The 21,028-nt window shown below is 35.6% G+C and overlaps 2 protein-coding genes across 7 annotated transcripts in view; one reads left to right on the top strand and one right to left on the bottom strand.

Annotated features, from left to right (window-relative positions):
* Positions 1 to 493: 493 nt before the first annotated feature.
* LOC128997033 (H/ACA ribonucleoprotein complex subunit 3) lies at positions 494 to 10,471 on the bottom strand. The gene is made up of 3 exons (XM_054422611.1): positions 10,303 to 10,471; positions 4,510 to 4,552; positions 494 to 639 (listed from the first exon to the last, which is right to left on the bottom strand). Exons 1-3 carry the CDS (start codon positions 10,354 to 10,356, stop codon positions 542 to 544), a joined length of 195 nt encoding a protein of 64 aa, XP_054278586.1. The 5' UTR covers positions 10,357 to 10,471; the 3' UTR covers positions 494 to 541.
* Positions 10,472 to 12,592: 2,121 nt separating this feature from the next.
* LOC128996241 (histone-lysine N-methyltransferase, H3 lysine-79 specific) overlaps positions 12,593 to 21,028 on the top strand; it is a 59,661-nt gene continuing 51,225 nt past the window's right edge. For all 6 annotated transcript variants that reach the window (XR_008491032.1, XM_054421407.1, XM_054421406.1 and 3 more), the window contains exons 1-2: positions 12,593 to 12,889; positions 14,279 to 14,319. Coding sequence is in view for 5 of the 6 variants with exons in the window: in XM_054421407.1 (XP_054277382.1) it covers positions 12,803 to 12,889; positions 14,279 to 14,319 (128 nt within the window). In the remaining variant the exon portion in view is untranslated. The remainder of the gene's footprint in view (positions 12,890 to 14,278; positions 14,320 to 21,028) is intronic.

Raw genomic sequence — 21,028 nt, 5'->3', positions numbered from 1 at the left:
TCTAACCTAGATTAAATTAAATAATTTTTTAAGGTGACAGTTGTCTCAGGTAGCAAAGTTTTTCATAAAATGTTTTTGCAATTTGTAAAGGAACAAGTCAAGACAATCATTGCTCAAAGCTAATAATTAGTACTTAATAGTGATTGACTGTTGATGTGTTAATTGTTGAATATTGTTGATTATGGATACAACAAGGATATAATGCAATTATTGACTTAAATTTTTGCCTAACCTATTTTAGGAACATTAATTAGGTACTCAGTATGAAATCAGTTTGGCTCCTTGAAAGAAAAAAAAACACTGTCAAATTATTTAATAATATCTGATTGATTCAAGAAAGCATAGGATTCCTTTCTATATGTGTTTGAAAAATATAACCAACCAAATATCAGTTACGGAGACATGCTATGCATCTTTACAACTAAATGAGAGTTTTGTTTTCAGTAACACTATTTTTGAACAAAATCAAAAACGGGGTTTAAATTTTAAAAAATTAAGAGTAGAAAAAAGTATTTATTATTAAAATATCAGTGGTATCAATCTAGTAAGCTGGTTCAGGTTGCTGCGTTGGAAGAAGGTTGAACCGTTTCTTCACTGCTATCCTTTGTCTGGAATATTGATCTTGAGGGGAAAATCTTGCTGAAATGCAAAAAATAAGTTACAATAAGCTTGGCATAAGAAACACACATCAGCGAGTTGTCGGACAATAAAATTACAGTCCAACCTTGGTATAACGAATCTGAAGGGACCGAACTGAATATTCGTTATATTGAGGTTAGATTTGCAGGAAGTCGAGGTTCAGAAACAAGATCTCGGTCATCAGTCCTCGGTGAATGAATCAGTTGTGAAGCGCACAGCTGAAAGATGTGGAGATGTGAAAAACTGTGCAGACGAATGTTTCGCAAGTGTTGATGTCATCTTACCCTTTTATATTCATCAAGAAACTGTGATTTTTCAAAAACAATAATGATGGGGGAGTTTGTTATATCGAGGGAAAAACGCAGCCAATTTGTTAAGTAGAGGTTAAATTTGCTATGTAGAGGTTCTGACAATGATAAATTCGTTATATTGAGGTGTTTTATTTTAGCTGGGATCGTCAAAAATATGTTAAATTAAGGTTGTTGATATGGTTTGTTTGTTATGTAGAGGTAAAATATACATTGAGTCTTATGGAGTGTTCTAGGGAATTTAAAAAAATTTCCTATATCAAGGAATTTGTTATATCAAGGTTAGACTGTACTAAGTTTAGTTTTGTTCAAGGAATAGTTATTTGTGCAACTAGTGAGAAAAGTGAGCAATTGACTCACTCGAGAGAAATCCTTACTCACGAGCCGTAGGTGAGTGAGGAATAGTTTCTCGAGTGAGGCAATTGTACTTTGAACTCGAGTTGCACATTATACTTTTCCTACAGTTACCATAAAACAAATAAATTGGTGAAGAAACATAACCTATTTTTACACAGAAGTGAACTTTTAATATAACATTTAATGTGAAGTGACAAATACAACAGTACAACAGCTGACCAGCTGATTTACAGCCAGTGCTGCCAACGTATTTCGTGCGCATACGACGTTGCCTGCATGTTACGCGCTCACTATTTCGTGCCTTCACGTTGCAAATCTGGAGTGAGACAAAGTAATTAGAGTGAGACAATGTTAACATTGTCTCACTGATGAGCGAATTGGTCACTTTGCTTTCTCAAATCAGTGAGAGAACATGTACATTGTTAGGTAACTGTAGGAAAAGGCTCTAGGACAGTATTTTAAATTGTGTAATAAGGAGGATAGCAGATAGCTTACCTTGAAAAAGTGCAGGTAGGCCATAGAACGTACAGGAGAAAAACTACACAATCCCTGGGGGACTTTGTCGAGTGCAGTCCTTTGCAACACTTTTTCAAGGTAAGCTAATCCTCCTTATTGTACAATTCAAAATTACTAAGTTTGTAAAACTAAAGAGATAATAAAGAAAATATAAGCATAATTGAAGATTCTAGGGCTACTCTGTTTGGGTGTTTAGGCTAAAGAAAACATTAGAGTGTAACAGACAGGGCTGCTTGAATAAAATGAGGCCAGGGGCACAAGAGGTTTTTGGGTTTGTTTGAGGCATGAGGAGGAAAATTCCCTACAAGGTAGGTAGAGAGGGGCACAAATATTTCTTAGGACCACAGTCCACAACACATCACATGCAAACTGTAGGTCTGGTAGTGGAATACACAATGAAACTAAGGTTATTCTACGCTCTCCCAATAGAAGTTTTAGACATAATGACGCATAGTCTTGGATATAAAGCAAAAATACAAGACACTCGTGTGTCATTAGTATGCAATTCATTCGCACTTCAATGTTTCAAACTTTGATTTGTAGAAGTTAATTAAAATTTTTTATTTTGCAATAAATAAAAGTTAAGTTACCTTATTGAAATATTTGCACAATTCATTTTAATTTTCAGGCCTCTCATATAAATTTCACAATAATCTTATAGTCCTAAGAGCAAACTATAAGCCATAAATACAATGAAAATTATGATGTAAATATGTCGTAGATGTATTAGGTAGGGCCTATTAATTTTTTTACAAAGAACCAACTTTAACGTTTAACTCAGAAAATCCTACAAAATATCGCTTTTACCACTCTAGCTTGATTCTGAGAGATGCTCAGAGTACAGTTGATGACAGACGTAAATGCACAGTCCTAATCTTTGTTTACAAAACAGTGCTGGGGTGTTCGGCATCCCCCTTCTCTTCCAAGAAATTCCATGTCCAACTAGAATTTGTGATAAATTGATCCATTAGGCCTCATTTTTCCCGCCTATAGCAGACGGATAAGACAAAATTTTAATCACAGTTCTACGATGTCCCGTTATCGACATAACTGGTTACCGAGTGATATTGTGGGGTATATCAGAGTAATTCAATTCAATTCAAAACATCTTTATTCATTAGTATATATTGTATATACAAGAATGGTGTCAAATTCATCGTTACATAAAATATAAACACAAATAAAATACAAAATAGACAAATACAATACACAAGAACAAAACAATACAGTCATCTCTCAAGTAGGTAAGTAAGTAACAACACACAAGAAACCCCCATATAAATGTGTATATAGAATTTAAACATCATTTGAATTGCTGATTTGTAAGCAAAGATTAGGACGGGACGGTCTACCTAGGGTACTGTGCATTTACATCTGACATCAACTGTACCTAGACTGAATATTCACTGCCTCTATTTTTTGCACTGACAATTTTAGAAACATTTAATGATGTGTGAGTATGGTATTAGTTGAAATATCAATTTCGAATTAGAGAGTTTTCTTAGTTTCTATGGGTCGTAAGAGTCTTAAATTTCATTGACATCTAAAAGGGCCAGCTAAAATTATTTTGTTTAACATGGAATATGTTAAGTTAAATGGGTCTTTAAGTAATTTTCAAATGCCTTCTTATTTAACTCAATAATATAGTGTACTGTACTAGTTTACTTAGAATAAGAATAAGAAATTTATTGACCATTAAGTAAATGCATTGTTTACAATAGATCTCGTCAAATTAGTCTAAATAAGTGTCAGGCTTTAACACGTTCGCTACTGAGCGTCGCATATATGCGACGCCGCGGTCATTGCCATAGACTGAGGTATACATTTTAATCTTACACATAGACCGGCTGTCACTTGGTTAACAGTACACACAGACCACGGGTGAAAACCTGTAAAACAGTGATAATTTACACTGTAATGTGCTACAATCGTGTTTGTAAATAATTTATTCTTGTTTTTTTGTATTTTTTATAACCTTTAGTAATGTCGCATATTTGCGACGCCCGGTCTACAGCAAAGACAATAGTGAAAATTATCATAGTTTTCTTGAAATAGACCAAACGTCGCATATATGCGACAGTTAATTTTTGTTGTGTCTTGGGGTAAAAGTAAGTAAAAAAAAACAGATTATTCAAGAACAGATTATAACTGAACAAATATAAAAGCTACAGAGGATAATGCAGCATAAATACTGCATACATACATACAGTGATGCAGAAAAGTAAAGACCAGTTTCTCCAACTATCATATGACGTCACTAATCATCATATCCACAGACCAAGCGACGCAGTTGTGCGTCAGACATCACTGTAGACCACTGCAGGGAATTCAGTGCCTTCAAATAGACCGTTACAAAGATATAAGCATTTTAATAACATTAGAACCCCGACGCAAATATGCGTCGTCAGTCTATTTTAATGTGACTTCCGTCGCATATATGCGACGGCAGTCTATGGGTGGAAACCGGCCGTCGCATATGTGCGTCGCTGGTCCATGTGAATGAAAAATTTCGTACTATTGCAGTAGCGAACGTGTTAAAGCTAATACTATTTTCTATTTAAAGCTATGTAGGATGACAGCATATTCAAATAACTATTTCAGAATTTAAAAACTCATCAATCTGGTACACTTAACACCAACACCTAAATGGTACAAATAAATAATTATTGAAGAAAAATTAATCACTTACCAGGGTGAGCTGAGAGAGTAGGCGAGCCATCAGGTGCTACCAACTGTAAAAAAATATCAGATTAAAATTCTTTAAATACAAGTAAAGTTGAAAGCAGATTGTTAAATATGAAGGCATTGAATACTGTGTATTAATATCTTCGACTCAGACTTGTGTTTTCTTAAATACTGATTGAGTGACCAAAACATTTTTTGTGAGGCAAAAATATCGCTTTAGAGTTTTGAGTTACTGCAGAAGTTTTAAAAGTGTAATAAAACCTTTGTGAGAAGTGGCGAGAATTCAGAAATGGATCTCAAAGGTACCTAACTAGTAACTTCGGCGAAATTTCAGACAGAGTGAGTGACAGTATGATAGCAGATGAGGATCAAAAGTTACCTCCCCAAATATGAAATGTAAGGCGAATCAAGATGTACCTACAACATATTTGTTTGAAGTTCCATTGGGCCAAAGAGCAAACTAGTAGAAGATAAGCTCAAGAACGTGGACTAAGCTCAGGACAAGACTGCGGAGATTTTGAATGAATGAATGAATGAATGAATTATTTCTTTATTCCAACAAATTACGGTATTTACAAAATATGTACACAAATATTTAATGGAAGAACAAAAACATAAGTGAATTTAAAAGAATAAAATTAAATAAACCTTTACATTACATCTATGGTAAAAAAAAAAAAAACGTACATGTTAATAGGGAATAAGCCGACATGGGCAGCGAGCCTGTGCGTCGACTGCAGTTGCTTCCAAACATACATTATTTATCAAATGCAATAAATAAATAAATGACAGGAGAAATGATGAGGTGAAAAAATGATGTGATGGAGTTACAAAAAAAAAAAAATAAAATTGTGAAATGAATGGCTACGTGAAAAAATATTAGGTGGCATAACTAAGTTTAAATAAAAATAAATGAAATGTAATAGTGACAGGAATTCTACGGCTTTGAAAGTGTGTCTAGAGGGGTGGGGCGGGCGGCGGATAGCGAGTCAGGGTACAATGGTCAGGTCGCATGTCGTGTCAGGAGCGTCTGTGTCTGTAATCAGCTGCGATGATAAGCTCAGCCTCGTCCCCGCCTAGACCAAGTAACCACTCATTGACACGGCGTTTGAATATGTTTAAAGTGGGGGAGTCAAAGAGATTAACACTTTGAAAAAAGTTTTGTAAGTTGCGAAATAGAACATGTGCAATATAAAATGAGTTGGTCGATGAAAAGGATTTGTACAGTTGTAGTGATGTAATTCCAATTCGGGTAGAATATCTAGTATTATGTGTATGGGAAATTATAGAGAAAATGTTGCTATAATTTTTAAAAATATGACTTAGAACATTTTTTATGAAAAGTTGTCTGATCGTTAAAACTGACACATCCTTAAAGAGAGTGTCAGATGGGTAACGCCTGCACTTCCCAAAACCAATTTTTAATATTAACTTTTGTGTTATGTTTAATGGCTCTAAAATACTTTTATAACAACCCCCCCAGCTTATTATTCCGAAAGCTAAAAGTGATTGAACAAAAGCATAGTACATTAATTTCATTTCACTTTCATTTAGAATCTGATTCAGCTGACCGATAGCATAGATATATTTTCTAATTTTACTGTTTAAATATTGAATATGACTAGACCACTTAAGACGGTAATCAAAGACCACTCCTAAATATTTGAATGAATCTACTTTTTCAATAGATTCGCATGTACAGTTGGCGTCGAGGTAATCACCACAGGTGTGAATGACGAGATTTTCTAGATTATAATCAGATTTTAAACTTAAAGAAATTGGCATAAACTTAGTTTTTGATGAATTTAAAGAGAGTATATTCTGGTTTAACCACAACTTAGTTTCCATTAGGTCGTGCAAAGCTTTGTTGCGGGCCTCAAGCCAAGTTTTTCCGCTGTTCAAAATTAAAGTGTCATCAGCAAATAAGAAAAGCTTACCAAAAATATTAAGTTTTGAAATATTATTTATATTAAAAATAAAACAGGTCCAAGTGTACTGCCTTGAACTACACCATAGTTAACGTGTTCAATATTACTGTTGGTGTTAAGTATTGATACAAGTTGAGATCTTTGAGACAGATAACTTTTAAACCATTGAAGTGTGTTACCCCTTACGCCAACTGCTTCTAATTTGGAAAAAAGCTTAGATCGATCAACTGAATCAAATGCCTTTTTAAGATCTAAAAATATTAATATTGGATGTTCATTATCTGAAATTGCCGAATTTAAGTCCCTACTAATGTCAAAAAGTGCATCTAAAATGTTTTTGTCCAAGCGAAACCCATACTGACAATCACTCAAAATGTTGTTTGTTTGAAGAAATATAACTAATTGATCTTTTACTATTCTCTCAATTAACTTAGCAAATACACTCAAGAGAGATATTGGTCTGTAATTATTCATATCGGCAAACTCATTGGATTTATAAAGAGGAAAAACTTTAGCAAGTTTCAAACATTCCGGAAATGTACCTGATGAAATGCTTAAATTTACTATATGTAGAATTGAAATGTAGATTTGATTTGATTTGATTTGATGTAAGAGTGGTTGTTTAAACAAATGGAAATTGGCTTTCAGGACTTCGGCTGAGATACCATCGCAGCCAGGTGCTGACCCACCGCGTAGGCTGTAAATGTGTTGTTGCAGTTCGGGTTCAGTGATTGTGTGAAGTGTAAATGTACAATCATGGGCAAAGTCATTGTCATTTACAACTGGGTCCCCACCTGAATCGATGGAGATTGCTAAATTAGAGCCTACAGAGGAGAAAAAATTGTTGAAATCATTGGCAACTCTTAGACATTGCGCTGGAGATATCTGGTCCGCTGGAACAAACTTATCAATAGGAAAGGAATCTTTTTTACATTTTCTACCAGATATTTCATTGATTATACCCCAAAACATTTTAGGGTTGTTGCCGGTCAAGTGTAGTTTATTTCTATAATAGTTTCTTTTTGTCAGCTTCAATGAAACACTTAAACTATTTTTAATTTCTCGGTATCGAGTAATAAGTTCGTTATTAAAAGGCTGCTTTTTGACTTGCTTACTTAATTTGTCTCTTACTCTTATTTGATGTATTAGGTCTGACGTTATCCACGGTTTTAACTTTTTGAAACGTGATTTCTTGTTATAAGCCAATTTACTAGCCGCAGAAACAGAATTAGAGATGATTCTGGTAAAATGTTCGGAACAGAAATTAACATTGTCATGACAAGAGGTTATGGGATCCCAGTTGGAATGCGTGAGGAAGTGTGTGAGTAGTGCGTGGTCCAGGTGTGTGCGTGGCGGTGGGTCATAGTGACAGTTCGGTGTCCCCAATGTGATAGTGATCCCGGTGCTGTAGTGGTCGGTAACATTAGTCTGTAACACAGCCGACTTTACACTCTCCAAGTCTTTGTATTTGATAAATATGTGGTCAAGGCAAGTTGCTGTGTTTTGAGTCACTCGTGTAGGTTTGTCAATGCATTGTGTAAATCCCGATCCAGTTAAAATGTTTAAGTACCTATGTGTGAGAACATTCATGTTTAGTATGTCAATGTTAGCGTCTCCAAGATAAATAACCATGTGATCTTTGATATTAAATAAGTAAACTTCTAGGTCATGTAAGAACATTTCAACATTACAATCAAAAGTTTTGTATATTGCTAATAGGTTGAAGTGTTTGTTGGAAAGAGAAAAGTGTAATGAAATGCCGTAAACGTCCCCAATGGTAATTTCAGTAGCCGTAGCAGATAAATGTTTGTTTACGTAAACAATAACCCCATCGTTCTGATTGCGATAAGTGGAAGTGTGAAAAAGGTCAAAGCCCTCCAAGGTAGCCACCCCCTCCCCTCCAGACAGCCAGCATTCTGTGAAAACAATTATGTCAATTCCCGTAATAAAATTATTAAGATATAAACACATTTCATCAAAGTTTTTCTTGTAACTCCTGATATTTGAGTGAAATATACCAATAGAGCTGTCCCCAACATTACGCTTGTAAAATTTAGAATATTCCTCAGTAGAATTGAGGTTTAAACAGTTGAGTTTTTCATTAAATAAATTGTAATTATCACCATCTGCGTGCATGACAACTGTCACAGTGCCCGCTGCCAGTCCCAACCTATGACTATTGTTTGAGCTATTGTTGACATTGGAGAAAAAATAAATAAATAAGAATGCCTAATTTACCATTGATTTACATAAACATAAAAAAATTAAAAACAGTGACTCCATAATAAGTAAACAATTGTTTAACTTTAACTAGCAAAAATTTTATAAATACATAAATGAAACAGTGCCTATAAAGATATTAAACATTTCTTTTAAATAAAAAAGAAAAAAAAATATTTAGGTTAGCTTTAACTTGCAAATGTTATTAGATCTATAGTAAAATACAAATACTGTAATAAGAAGTTGAGTTGTTTGATGGGGATCTGCCCTGGAAGCGGATGGCACACAACTTCCTGAACACTGTTTCTAGACTGTAGTCGCTTTTTTGAGCTTAAAATGTTAGCGCAGCTGGATGCAAATGGAAAGACACTTAGGGCCTATGCATAACTCAAACAATATGCATAACAAATAGATGACCAGAATCAATCAGCTATTCATGGCCTTAAGGACAAATGTATCTTTGACTTATTCATCAAAAGGGGTTTATTCGTTTGCATGTGTTAACATAAATCTGGCCGCCCGCTGCCACTACACCTAGCGTTATACGGCAATGATAGGCAAAACCATAACTAAACAACGGTCTCCAATCCAAAATCAAAGAGGCCACGGTGATTTGACAATTCCCCGGTCTCCAAGGACTGCGGTGAAGACTTCAATGGTAAATGGTTGTCAATGTGGCCAAGGGTGGGAAACAGAATAGACAATTAGGGCCTAAGTTAGGCCTAATAGAGATAAGCTGTGAAATCATCTAGTTTTAACAAATTACCTTAATTACCTCCAGCTTAATTACCTCCTCCTTGACCGAGACCAGCAAAGCCGGATAGGTTGCGTCAATTTTCTATTTTCTATTTACACTATATACATAAAAACTTCCATAGATTGAAGTATGAACTGTATTAAAAGTACTTTGGCGGTGGATGATTTTGCCGCAGGCTTATTGACTTAAGAGTTTTTCATTAAAATATTCTTGCAGGCTGTAGTATGGTTTCTCCCTCAACAAGTTTTTCAGGGCTGTACGAAAGGCCGTTTCCCCTTGGTTTTTGATTGACGTAGGCAGGGGCTGCACTTTACTTGACGTCCTACACTCATCCAAATGAAAATATCGATCGATATATCGATTAATCTACTGCTTCATTCGATATATCGTTTGGTTAGTTAGGTAAGGTTAACCTAACCTAACTAACCAAACGATATATCGAATGAAACAATCGAATAAAAAATATTGAATCGAAAAAACAATCGAATGAGTGTAGGACGTCAAGTAAAGTGCAGCCTAGGCAGGTGGTTGTAAATCTTCAGGGCAAGCGTTGAGAAAGAGTTTTTGGTTTTAGACAGCCGGCAGAACGGTATGTCCAGGTCGGAGCGATGTCTTGTACCATGGCTATGAACAGTATTTCTTGTAGGGAATTTATGTAGGTTTGCCTTCACAAACCTACATAAATTTGCCCAAACCATTTGTTGACAGTCATAAATAAAAATTAACAAAAAATAAAAACATGTAGGCTTAGCACACGATATTGGATATTAAGGAAAAAGTGACATAAGCCTACCCCTACTGAAACTGTAAAACGTGATAAGTTAACTTAGGAATATATTTTATAACATAGGAAGGAGGCCAAGGCAGGCATGGTAACTTAGCGTCTATTTACCTTTAACGTATAAACTCTCTTTCCGTTAGAATCAAGGTAGTACATGAGCATCATTTTGAAAGTATTTGTCGGTAACAAATTGTCAGTAGTGACTAAAATTTCACTTTAATGTGACCTTTCTTTGTCTGTCTGTCTACTTCTTCGTTCGTTAGTTTTTAACCTAAAAATATGTTGACATTTATTTACACTTGCAAAGCATGCAGCGGCGTCGGCGATCACGTTGTCATGATTTTTTCCCTCTAACAAATGTGGTGGCAAAATTGTAGTTCATGAAGCTACAACACAACAATAAAGTATTAGATAACTTACTGGTTATATCAGTTTGCTGGTTAATTGGTTGTCTGTAATGTTCTTAGGTTTAAGAAACTTAAAATTTTTATTAACGGTTAAAGCGTGTTTCAGAGCATTATTGGATTGAAGAAGGGATATTTGTAAAAAATCTTCCGTTGGGGCCCCTTTTCTTATTTCACATTCTCATTACTGTATCATTATTTCAATATTGTTAATAAATGAAAATTGTCTTTAACGGCCAGCGTTTCTCTGATACATATTAGATAGTTTATCATAACAAAATATGCCATTAAACTAATACAAATTTAAGAATTAATTATGCATCAGACGCTCCTGCAGCCGCATCCTGATTCCCTGCCACGAAACCTAGCGTGTGTCCCATTGCTATAACTGTTATTTTTCCCATCTCTTTTTCGGGAATTGTCAATTTCGCTATAATTGTTGTATTGATTTTTAAAAATGTTATTGTTGTATCGATTGTCAAAATTTGTATTGTTGTATCAAATGTTTATCATTGTTATTGTTTTTCATATTCTATTTTGCGCTTCCGTTGTTTACATTGCTCACGTGCGTTGTTACATTCTTTTGCCATGAAGAATCCGTTAAGTTTTCTGCTAACATGCATTTTGTTACCATATAGGCTTCTTGCATCTACATTGTAAACTGGTGATCTGCCGTTGAAATAAATAAAATAAATAAATACTATCGACAACTAAACATTTATATCTTCGAGAACCTTATTTATATTAAACTATTCAAATGATTGCTACGCAGTGGTTTAGGCTTTCGGGTAGTCCACAATGTGATGTGGGTTCAAAATCAGAAAAACTTGTCTTTTCCTATTCCGGTTGACCCTTAGAAAGCTAACCCTTACTGTACCATAATGTGCTTTACGCTGGTTAACCTCGTCCCGGACAGAAAGCCTTACACAAAGGTCGGGGCTCGGCCACGGCCACCTTTAACTACAGGCAGTGGCCTGGTAGAATTGGCAACGTCGCAAGTGGTGTTGTTTAGTGACATATGTCCCATAACATAACATGGCAGACAGGTGACATCAGCTCATCAATTCGCACTTTATTTATTTAAATATAAACTTATGAACATAAATGTATTAAAATCTAGGATAAAACGTACAGAATTGAAAACTAAAACAATATGAATTAAAAATCTATATAGGCTACAGTATGTGCATTTTAAGCGGAGTCAATATTGTCATAATCCAGTAACCAATCTTTCGTAAATACACAAATACCATTAGCTGCTTCCAAACAAAACAGCTGTTACAACACCACTTGCGACGTTGTCACTTCGAAGGCCGCGGCCTGGGTCGTGGCTCGGCTCATGGAGGGTAATAACATTATGAGTCATGCAGCAAGTCAAAAACATGCTCATGGCTTCAATGAGGAACATAGTAGGTGTGTATTATTCGGTCCTTTATCCTTTCATGACGTCAATAAGTGGAATGGATTTGACCTTGCTTTACTGTGCGTTATTATACCACCCATATTTTCGGGACTCTCCATAAAATCAGGTAATAAGTCCAAGGAGAAAACAGTTACTGTTTACTGAATTTACAGTTAATTTATATGAGGCACTATACTACTACTTCAAGAACAAGAAATGCACATGTACTAAATTTTCCCTCTTATGCTCCTCTTACCATTCAAAGTTAAATTTTAGCAATGGTTTTATCTATCTTAATAGTAATTAATTAAGAGTCCAATAAAGTACAAAAGGTGCTGATATAAATATTATGACACCATTTATTTAGCGAAATAGCAGGTGTATCAATGGGGCTTAGGCTCTGAACCATTGCATTATATATTAGTAATACTAATAAATATATATGTCTTAAGATTTTCCGGGGAATTTAGTTTGAATTTAATGCAAAACTGGGTACTACAATTTTGGTGTTTCCGAGTCGGTTGGTAGCCTTGATTGATCACAGAAGAGAAGAAGAAGAAAGAAAACGAAGATGTCAGACCGTCTGTTCGCCTTCGCTGAGTGCTGAGTGTTGTGCGGTTTCCGATGTCGGTCGCCTTTTGTTCGTCAAACGATTATAATAATGTGTGGAGTGTTTTGGAAATTATAGTGTCGTGATGGCGTGCGTGTGTTTGTGGTGTGTTGGTGATCAGTGTAAAACCATAATTTCTTGATAATTTGTGTATTGTGTTGTGTTTTAATAATACATACACCTTTTCAATATAACATGGAGGATCAAGAGCTTCGTCTCCATAGTCCAGTAGGGGCAGAAGCTGTCGTTTATAGATGGCCATTGACCTCTGGAAGGGGATCGGTAAGTTAACTCATAAGTTTCTTTTTATACCATTATTCCAGGATTTTCATAGTTTCTATCCGAATTGAAAATTAGATATCCATTCACAAACATGAGGTTGAAGCCAAACCCCTATCCTTGTGCTTCTGTTTTAGGCTCCATGCATTCTGAGCGAAAATATTTAATCAACTGCTGATGTAAGACTTGTAGTCTTTCAAATTTGTCCAACCCTAATGGTGTACGGCTAAGTAGTTATTTTATATAGCCTAGTTTCTAAACCATAAATTAAGGTAGTACATAGGCCTAGCCTATAACATTTTAGGCCTAGGCCTACATTAAAGTTCAGAAGGCTTATTTCCTCAAATTAAGATCACTTAAGTAAGTAGGGCCTAAACTTAAGGATGCGCTCAACATGCCAAACCGGAATATTTTACCAACAACAATAGTACCGGTAAGCCTATCCATATAACTACAACACCAGACGAGCCCAAGATCTACATGTAGGCTACAGCAAGTTTATGAACAGCATTGTTAAAAAGGAATCAATAAATTGTCACATGTGTATCGACATTTACAATAGGGCCTAGTTTACCTCAAGATTTAAAATACCCCCGCTGCAGCAAACCTGCAGACTAAGCGAATTTCCATTAGCCTGATAGGATTTACACTGAAATGCCTCCTTAAAAATATCACATTTTATTCCCTATTTAAAAAGATTTAGTTTAACGAGTACTTAGGTTTGCTGCAACAGGGAGGGTAAAAAGGTGTTTTTATTGTAAAACCTAGGCCTATAGGCCTAGTTCAGTTAAGAAAAGAATGTATTTTCCAAATTAGATCAAAATATGTTTCATAAACAAGCAAACTACAACAGTTGACTTATTCTCCATAAGAATAACATGGGAATTATAAATTTACCAATTTTTGGAATTTACTCCGTAACCATTAGGCGCACAATAACGCTTCAATATAGCCTAGGCTACTAAATTACCGGTATTTGTTTTTTAAGCTCTACAAAACGGTTTGGAAAGAAATTGTGAAAATTTTGTGTTTTTAGGGTCAAAAATGGGAAAAACCTAAGTTATTTTTACCCCATAAAACCCTCCCCCTATAAACCCCCGTTCCCATAGTCCGATCATGCTGGTGTCGCGAACTCGTTTGAATTAAATGTAGGTTTACACGATTGTGTCTAATTTAATCAAAATCGGATCATTTTTGCTCGAGTTATCGTGCTAACTAACTTAAACAAGTTATTAAGTTAGCGCTAAGCTCAGCTCTAGGCCTAAATTGTCGGCTCCAGCCAGGCCAGATTCCATTTTACAGCTTCTGTTTTAAAAGTTTACCACTCAGTAAAATCAGCTTGTCTGTATTGAAGTATGTTTTCACGAGCTTAATTTTTGTGTTGTGTTTCAGGATAGACATGATGGAGCAGTTGAGATTGTTGAAACCATTAGGTAAGACCATGTTAAGTACTATTGACTTCAAACTGAGCCTAGTTCAGTGATCACGGTAGCACTGGAAAAATAACGTTTCACATTGAGCACACATTCTGCCCACATTCCTCACGCTTAAAACCGCAATCTGACAACACCATGTTCTAACTTAGTCCCTACAGTGTACTGTAAAAAGCTTAGCGCGAGATGAAAAATTTGCCAAATTTGATCAATAAACAAGTAACTTAAATTAAAAACAACAGTTAACTTAATTTCCATAAAATTACAAAGGGTATTTAGACGTTAAGTTTTTCAAGCTTTCAACATTTTAAACCATTAAGCGTTGAACACAGCTTCAATATAGGCCTACTTAAATTATTTTACCCCACTTTGAAAACCCTGTTCCCATAGTCCGATTATGCTAGTTCGCTAACTCGTTAAAATAAACTTAGGTTTACAAATGTGTGCCAAATTTTTACACAATCGGGTGATTTTAACATGAATTATCATGGTAACGGGATACATCATATGAATCCAAATTGATGTGGTCTTTTTGGCCTCTGGGAACCTTAAAAGAATAAGCAAATCTGTCCTGAGTCTCTTACCATAAGGACTATAATGGTAATGGTATCCCCCCTATATGGGAAATTGGCTAAACAGCTAAACATTAGATTTCTGGGATGTTCAATGGTATAATTAAGATGGCTCCTTTAACTTAATCAAAAAACATGTTGCTTTACTCATTTTAGCAAATTACTCTAGCCTATAGGGAAGTACCTAGCTATTACCGTAGGTCTCATTGCAAGACTTGAGCCCGGGACCAATTTTAGCTACTTCCCAACCAATTATTTGTTTAAAAATATAGGCTTACAATATCATGAAAAGTAACCCAGATGTGAGTAAAAACAAGCAACTATGTGGTTAGGTTAGCAGATTTCATCTTTGTTCTACTTTTTACTTCCACACCATGATTTTTTCATAGTTATTTTTTTGAAGAATTTTTATACATCCAGAGTAGGTAGCCTATTTAAGAAAAATACTATACAGTCTCTAGATATGTTAGAAATTTTCTCCAATAAACTATTCAGTACCGGTAATTAATTTCGGTTAAGCTTTGAAAGGCTTTTGTTATTTCTCGCCCAACTATCAGGTAACTGTTTTGCGTGTAACAATCAATATTCCTACGACCATCTTTGGCTGACTCACTAACTAACTATCCTTCAAAAGGTTGGGTTTGGTTGGGTCGTTGGCGTCAAAACCCAAACATCGGAGACGGTCGACGCCCCCAAGGTCGTGCCCACTCCATTCCTTCGCCAATTTTTGAATTTATAGACCAGCTGCCCAAATATTTCACCTTGGCAACACCGACCATCTCACTACAACATCCTGTTCTTCCTTAATCTCAGTAGGCCTAGGTGTTTAATCTGTTGAACACCAGTCACACTTTTAATTTAGGTACCTACCTTGTTGAAGAAAATTTTCTTAAAAAATAATATAATAATTATGGTAAAAATTATAGTGTTGAAGTAAAAAGTAGAACAATGATGAAATCTGCTAACCTAACTAGTAGCTGCTTAAGTATTTTACTCACATTGGGTTCCCAAATATTCGTGATATTGCTAGTCTATATTTTTTAACAAATTATTGGTTGGGAAGTAGCTAAATGCCTATTGCCGTACTTTTCATGGTAAGACCTACCCTTGGGATTGCTGCAGTGTTTCAATAATCAATAACCGCACAAAAATAATTCAATGTACCGGGTAGCCTACTAAATTATTTGTCTTTTTAAGTCCTTTAAAATGGTCTGGAGAGAAATTTGAAAAATGTTGTGTCTTGATGGTCAAAGATGAGAAAAATCAATATTTAACCCATATATAACTCCCCGTTCCCATTGTCCAATCATGCTGGTTCGCGATCTCATTCAAGTTTATCCCGCCTTACACCTTCAAACCAAATGTCATCAATTTTGGAAAAAATACACACATAATAGCCTATAGGTAGGCTATATAAAAATTTGAATGATTAGTGTTTTTGCCTTTTGGCCTCTGGGGACATCAAAATGAAAATGTAAATTGGTTCCGGGCTCAAGTCTTACCATGAGACCTATGGTAATAGCTACTTCCCTATAGGGAAATTCGCTAAAATGTGTAGCCTAAAGCAACATCTTTTTTTTGATTGAGTTAAAGGAGCCATCTTAATTGTACCATGGAACACCCCAGAAATCTGATGTTTAGCTCTTTAGCGAATTTCCCATATAGGGGGGATTCCATTACCACTCTAGTCCTCATGGTAAGAGACCTAGGACAGATTTGCTTTATTGTTTCGATGTTCCCAGAGGCCAAAAAGACCACATCAATTTGGATTCATATATAGCCTAATATAAAATCATATATCCCGTTACCATGATAACTCATGTTAAAATCACGGTCCGATTCTGTTGAAATTTGTCACAAATTTGTAAACCTAAGTTTATTTTAACGAGTAACTGTAGCGAGCTTGCATAATTGGAGCATAATGGGAACAGGGTTGTAAAAGTGGGGATTTCCCTCAATACATAACACTTTCTGGGATTTATTTCCAAACCATTTTGTGGGGCTTGACAAACATATACCTAATTTAAGTATATTGAAGCGGTGTTAAATGCTTAATGGTTATGGAGAAAGCTTGAAAAACGTCTAAATTTAATAGGCCTACCCTTGTTATTTTTATGGAAATTAAGTTAACTGTTGTAGGCTATTTAATTTAAGTTACTTGTTTATTGATTAAATTTGGCAAATATTTCATCTCACGCTAAGCTTTACAGTACACTACTAAAAAGACACTTTATATTTATAAAAAGTACCTAGTTTAAGGGTCGCCAATTAAAATGTAAGTATAAGTAATCCTTATGGAAGCAACCTAAGTCCTCATTAACCCTAATTTTAGTTAATTAATAATAAAAAATCTAACATTTTTGAGGATATGTTTTAGTGAAAATGAAAATAGGCAACTGGAAATTAATTTCCTACTGAGTATGCAGGTTTGTCTAGGCTTGTGATCCCAAGTTGAATCAAAAGTTGATGCAAGCGAATTTCTAATTCAAATAATAAAATTTCAATGGCAATAATTCAAATCAAGTTATAGACTGTTTCAATACAGATTATCAATAAACTTTGACCTGTACACTTGACCTTGGATAAGTTATCTATTAACAATTTTGGCAACACTGCAAACTAGGAGAATGTTATTGGTGGCTTTTGTTAAAAGAAATGAACAGGAATTCATTCACAAACCGTAGTTTGTCATAGGAAGGGAAATGGAGAAGAAAGTTGTTACATAGAGTAACGAAAGGTCATTGCCACAACCATTACGATTCGCGAAATGACTCAGTGATTCATAACGTTCACTGGCTACGGTGTGATTCATATTGCTCACGATTTTTGGGTTGACTTCTTGCAAAGTTATTTACACTGAATTGTCTGTATTGATTAATTTATGTATATATGCTGTGGTGATGCACTAGTAGGACATTTTATTCCCTTAAAAGTCTGACTCCATTTTGTTTACAATTTAAACCCCCGTTTACACCGGAGTGGGCAAGAAATTGTTTTAAATTTACCGACAGGTGTTAATGCCGGTGATGAATCGTTTTGAAGCGGTTATTCATAGACTGTATCTATCTACTATTATGGCGTGGATAGTCACAAAACATTATTTTATTCATAACAATAAATCAATGACATTTAATTTATTCATTCAAAATGATATTTGAAGATATTAGTATTTGAAGATATTAGTTTGATATTAGTAACACTAGTGCTGCAATAAAATAAGCATTTATTAAAATCTATAAAATAAGCAATAAAAAAGTTAAAATAGTTTGCATTTTGTACCCGAAAATTGGTTATATTTTGCGATTTTAGTACAATGGACCCTGAGAACAAGACACCCTTCATAACAAATGCCATTTTGCTATTTCAAAGCTAGGCTATATAAGACAACCTTGATAACAAGTGTTATTTAGTAAGCCCAATGAGTGCTGTTATCAAGGTTTTACTGTAGTTTTATTCACATGATTTACGACTCCCGATGCGGTATCGAGTGGTGAGACAGGACGCAATAGCTGGTATAGGCACGGATATAGTCCTTGCAGGGGAAGGATGAAGGATGTGGCCGATGGCCGTTAGAAGACGCGCGCCCAAGTTGAAGCGGCGTTGAAGAAACGCCAAAGCTGGCAACACCGCGTCTCTGTGACGTCATGCGACGTTGCCACGTCACACCGGCCCGCGCTGTTGCCGTTGCCGCCTCACTGTCCCCATTCCATTCCAAACAAAACACACAAACGCACCTTCCTCGCTTCACTTCCACTCCCATCCGATTACGTGGTCTTGAATAACACCAACTCCCAACTCCCCATCCCAAACTGTAGACCGAGGTATCGAGGGTAGGTAGGGATTTGTGTTTGTTTTCGAGACTAGCAATGCAAAATTATGGGGAATGAGTAATTCTGTTTACATGCAATGATTGTATAAATAGCATTCCATAGAATACTAGTGTTTTATTTGGATCCACACAAGAAAAACACACATTTTATCTACGTATGTTTATTGACCACTGTATGTGGTGATTCATTTAAATCTTGATAGCGTGGTTATCAGTCTTAATAGCTTTTGTTGAATGATGCTAAATATGTTGCCATCGTTGTTTTTATCGGGAATGGTTATGTCTTCAATGATAGTGATCTTCAAATCTACACTTGTTTAATGTGGGTTATAATGGAATTCCTGTTTCCAACTATGTGTGGACGTCTCGCTGAAGGAAATTGTATCGCCTAACTGAAGGCAGCAGGAAGTAGCTCTATCATGGTTCAAAATAACTGGACCTAGCTAGCTTTTTGTCCCTGACTAATGAAATTTAAAGAGTTATTTTCGAAATGGACAGTTTTTTTAAAGGATTACTCTCGATTTTGAACAACAAATGTCACTCGTGTTTCTCCTGTATGCCTACCTACAACAGCGTGTAGGATGGCTACCTCAGTTGCATCAGAGTCCTTGGCGACTATTGCAGTTGCAACGTCATTTCACCTTGCAGCTGAGTGATGCAACGTTGCAACTCAAACGTTGACGTCCTCGCCGTGTTTCCTGGGTTCCTGACGCTACGAGTGGGGAAACAGGGAAGTACAACCTGCCAAGTTGGAAGTACTGCAAAGTAGGCCTTGTTATCCTAGATTACAACGTTGTTCCGTTGAATGTGAAAGTGGAGGATTTCTTTGAATGTATTCTGGTAGCTAAGGTCTTTGAACAAAAATTCTAACTTGCTTTTCAATATGTTGATAGTTGTGATGTAGGCCTAGTTACTGATTTCAGTTTTGACTAAAAGTTCGTTGTTTGTGTAGAGGTGTGTTTGTTAAAGGATTATTGGGAAAGATCCCATCACTGGTAAACAAGGTCGATGTTGGTTTTTTTACGTTCTTGACGTAGCAAAAGTGCGAACATTTCAAAAGTTGCTATGCGTTTTGTGTACTTGACTACGACTTCAGACGGTTTATGTCCCATTAAATTTGTTTATTGCCAAATAAAGCAACCAAAACTGAAGATATGCTTGAAGGACAGATTAGTAGCCATCACTGTTAGTTTATGATGAAAGTCGCTTCGGATTATCACATTTACTACTGCCACAGAGAATAAACAACTATAATTGACGATGTTTACGTTGGAAATGACTGAGTAGAATAGGTCAGTAGGAGTAGAGTAGGAAAACATCAGGTCGGCTAATCTAGAACTACTGTTTACAGATTGAACTGTGTTGATTGATTGTGCACATAAAATATCTTCTATCAGTGAATGCTAAACTTGCTCTCGATTGATCATTCTGTAATCGATACAGCAGAAAACAATTGTGTATTTTGCATGACCTTTGACTTTAGTAATTCACATTTTATGAAGCGATCATTCCAAAAGCATAGTAATCCGTCTTTACTCGTAAGTGATTTTACAGTTCCTAACGCCAAAATTGCCAGCCACAATATTTTATAGATCGGTAGTTTTTCTGGTGGAAGAACATTATGTGCAGAGCGCAAGTTTTTAACTTACAATAGCTTATATTGACTCGATTTAGGTTCCATTTGTATATTTAGTTCTCACGGTACAGCCAGATACATAAATGGTACAGTTTGACGGGGATGTGGGATTTGTACGTTGTTTTTCATAACTGAAGCAGTGTCAACGGCGCTGGCCTCGGCCGGGCCTTGAATATCTCGCCAAGTATGCCAATAACATTTGCTGTGTCAAGTTGCGGAAGATCAACTTGGACAATATAAAAACAAACGGGTTTGTTTGTAATTTAAATGTTTTCTCGAAATGTTTATTTTTATCAGAGGTTTGTAATCTTTCATTAAAAACTTCGGTCACATAGGTCTCATATTGGTGATATACGTGTAACCCCAGTCAGAATTGTTGAAAACTAACTGGACCAAGCTGTCAATGAAACTTGAGTTTTATGAATGGCCTTGACGTTTTTTTAGTGTGGCCTTGCCTTGGCCGAAGAAACAGCTGATCTTAGGGACAAAAACTACTTAATGCATAACTTCGTTCTAGAGTCATATTTGGGTTAAAATGTGCCCTATTGCGAGATCATCTGTTAGAACATGGTAATGTTGTTTTTAAGTAAACCTGGCTTCATCTAGCTCTTAAAATAGATGAAATGTTACTAGAATATGCCTACTCTTTATCATTATCATTAGAGATCAGCT

This window comes from Macrosteles quadrilineatus, unplaced genomic scaffold (genome assembly GCF_028750875.1).
Source record: "Macrosteles quadrilineatus isolate MER2022 unplaced genomic scaffold, UCM_ALF_1.0 Scaffold_6__1_contigs__length_79288215, whole genome shotgun sequence".
NCBI classification, from domain to species: Eukaryota; Metazoa; Arthropoda; class Insecta; order Hemiptera; family Cicadellidae; genus Macrosteles; species Macrosteles quadrilineatus.
This window is presented reverse-complemented; position numbering and strand designations above follow the sequence as displayed.

Excerpts from the sequence above, each read along its gene's own strand:
- LOC128997033 (XM_054422611.1), bottom strand. The coding sequence starts at position 10,356 with ATGATGCTCATGTACTACCTTGATTCTAACGGAAAGAGAGTTTATACG. Across the intron at positions 4,553-10,302 it reads AGAGAGTTTATACGTTAAAG|TTGGTAGCACCTGATGGCTC; the intron begins GTAAATAGACGC and ends ATTTTTTTACAG. Across the intron at positions 640-4,509 it reads TACTCTCTCAGCTCACCCTG|CAAGATTTTCCCCTCAAGAT; the intron begins GTAAGTGATTAA and ends TTTGCATTTCAG.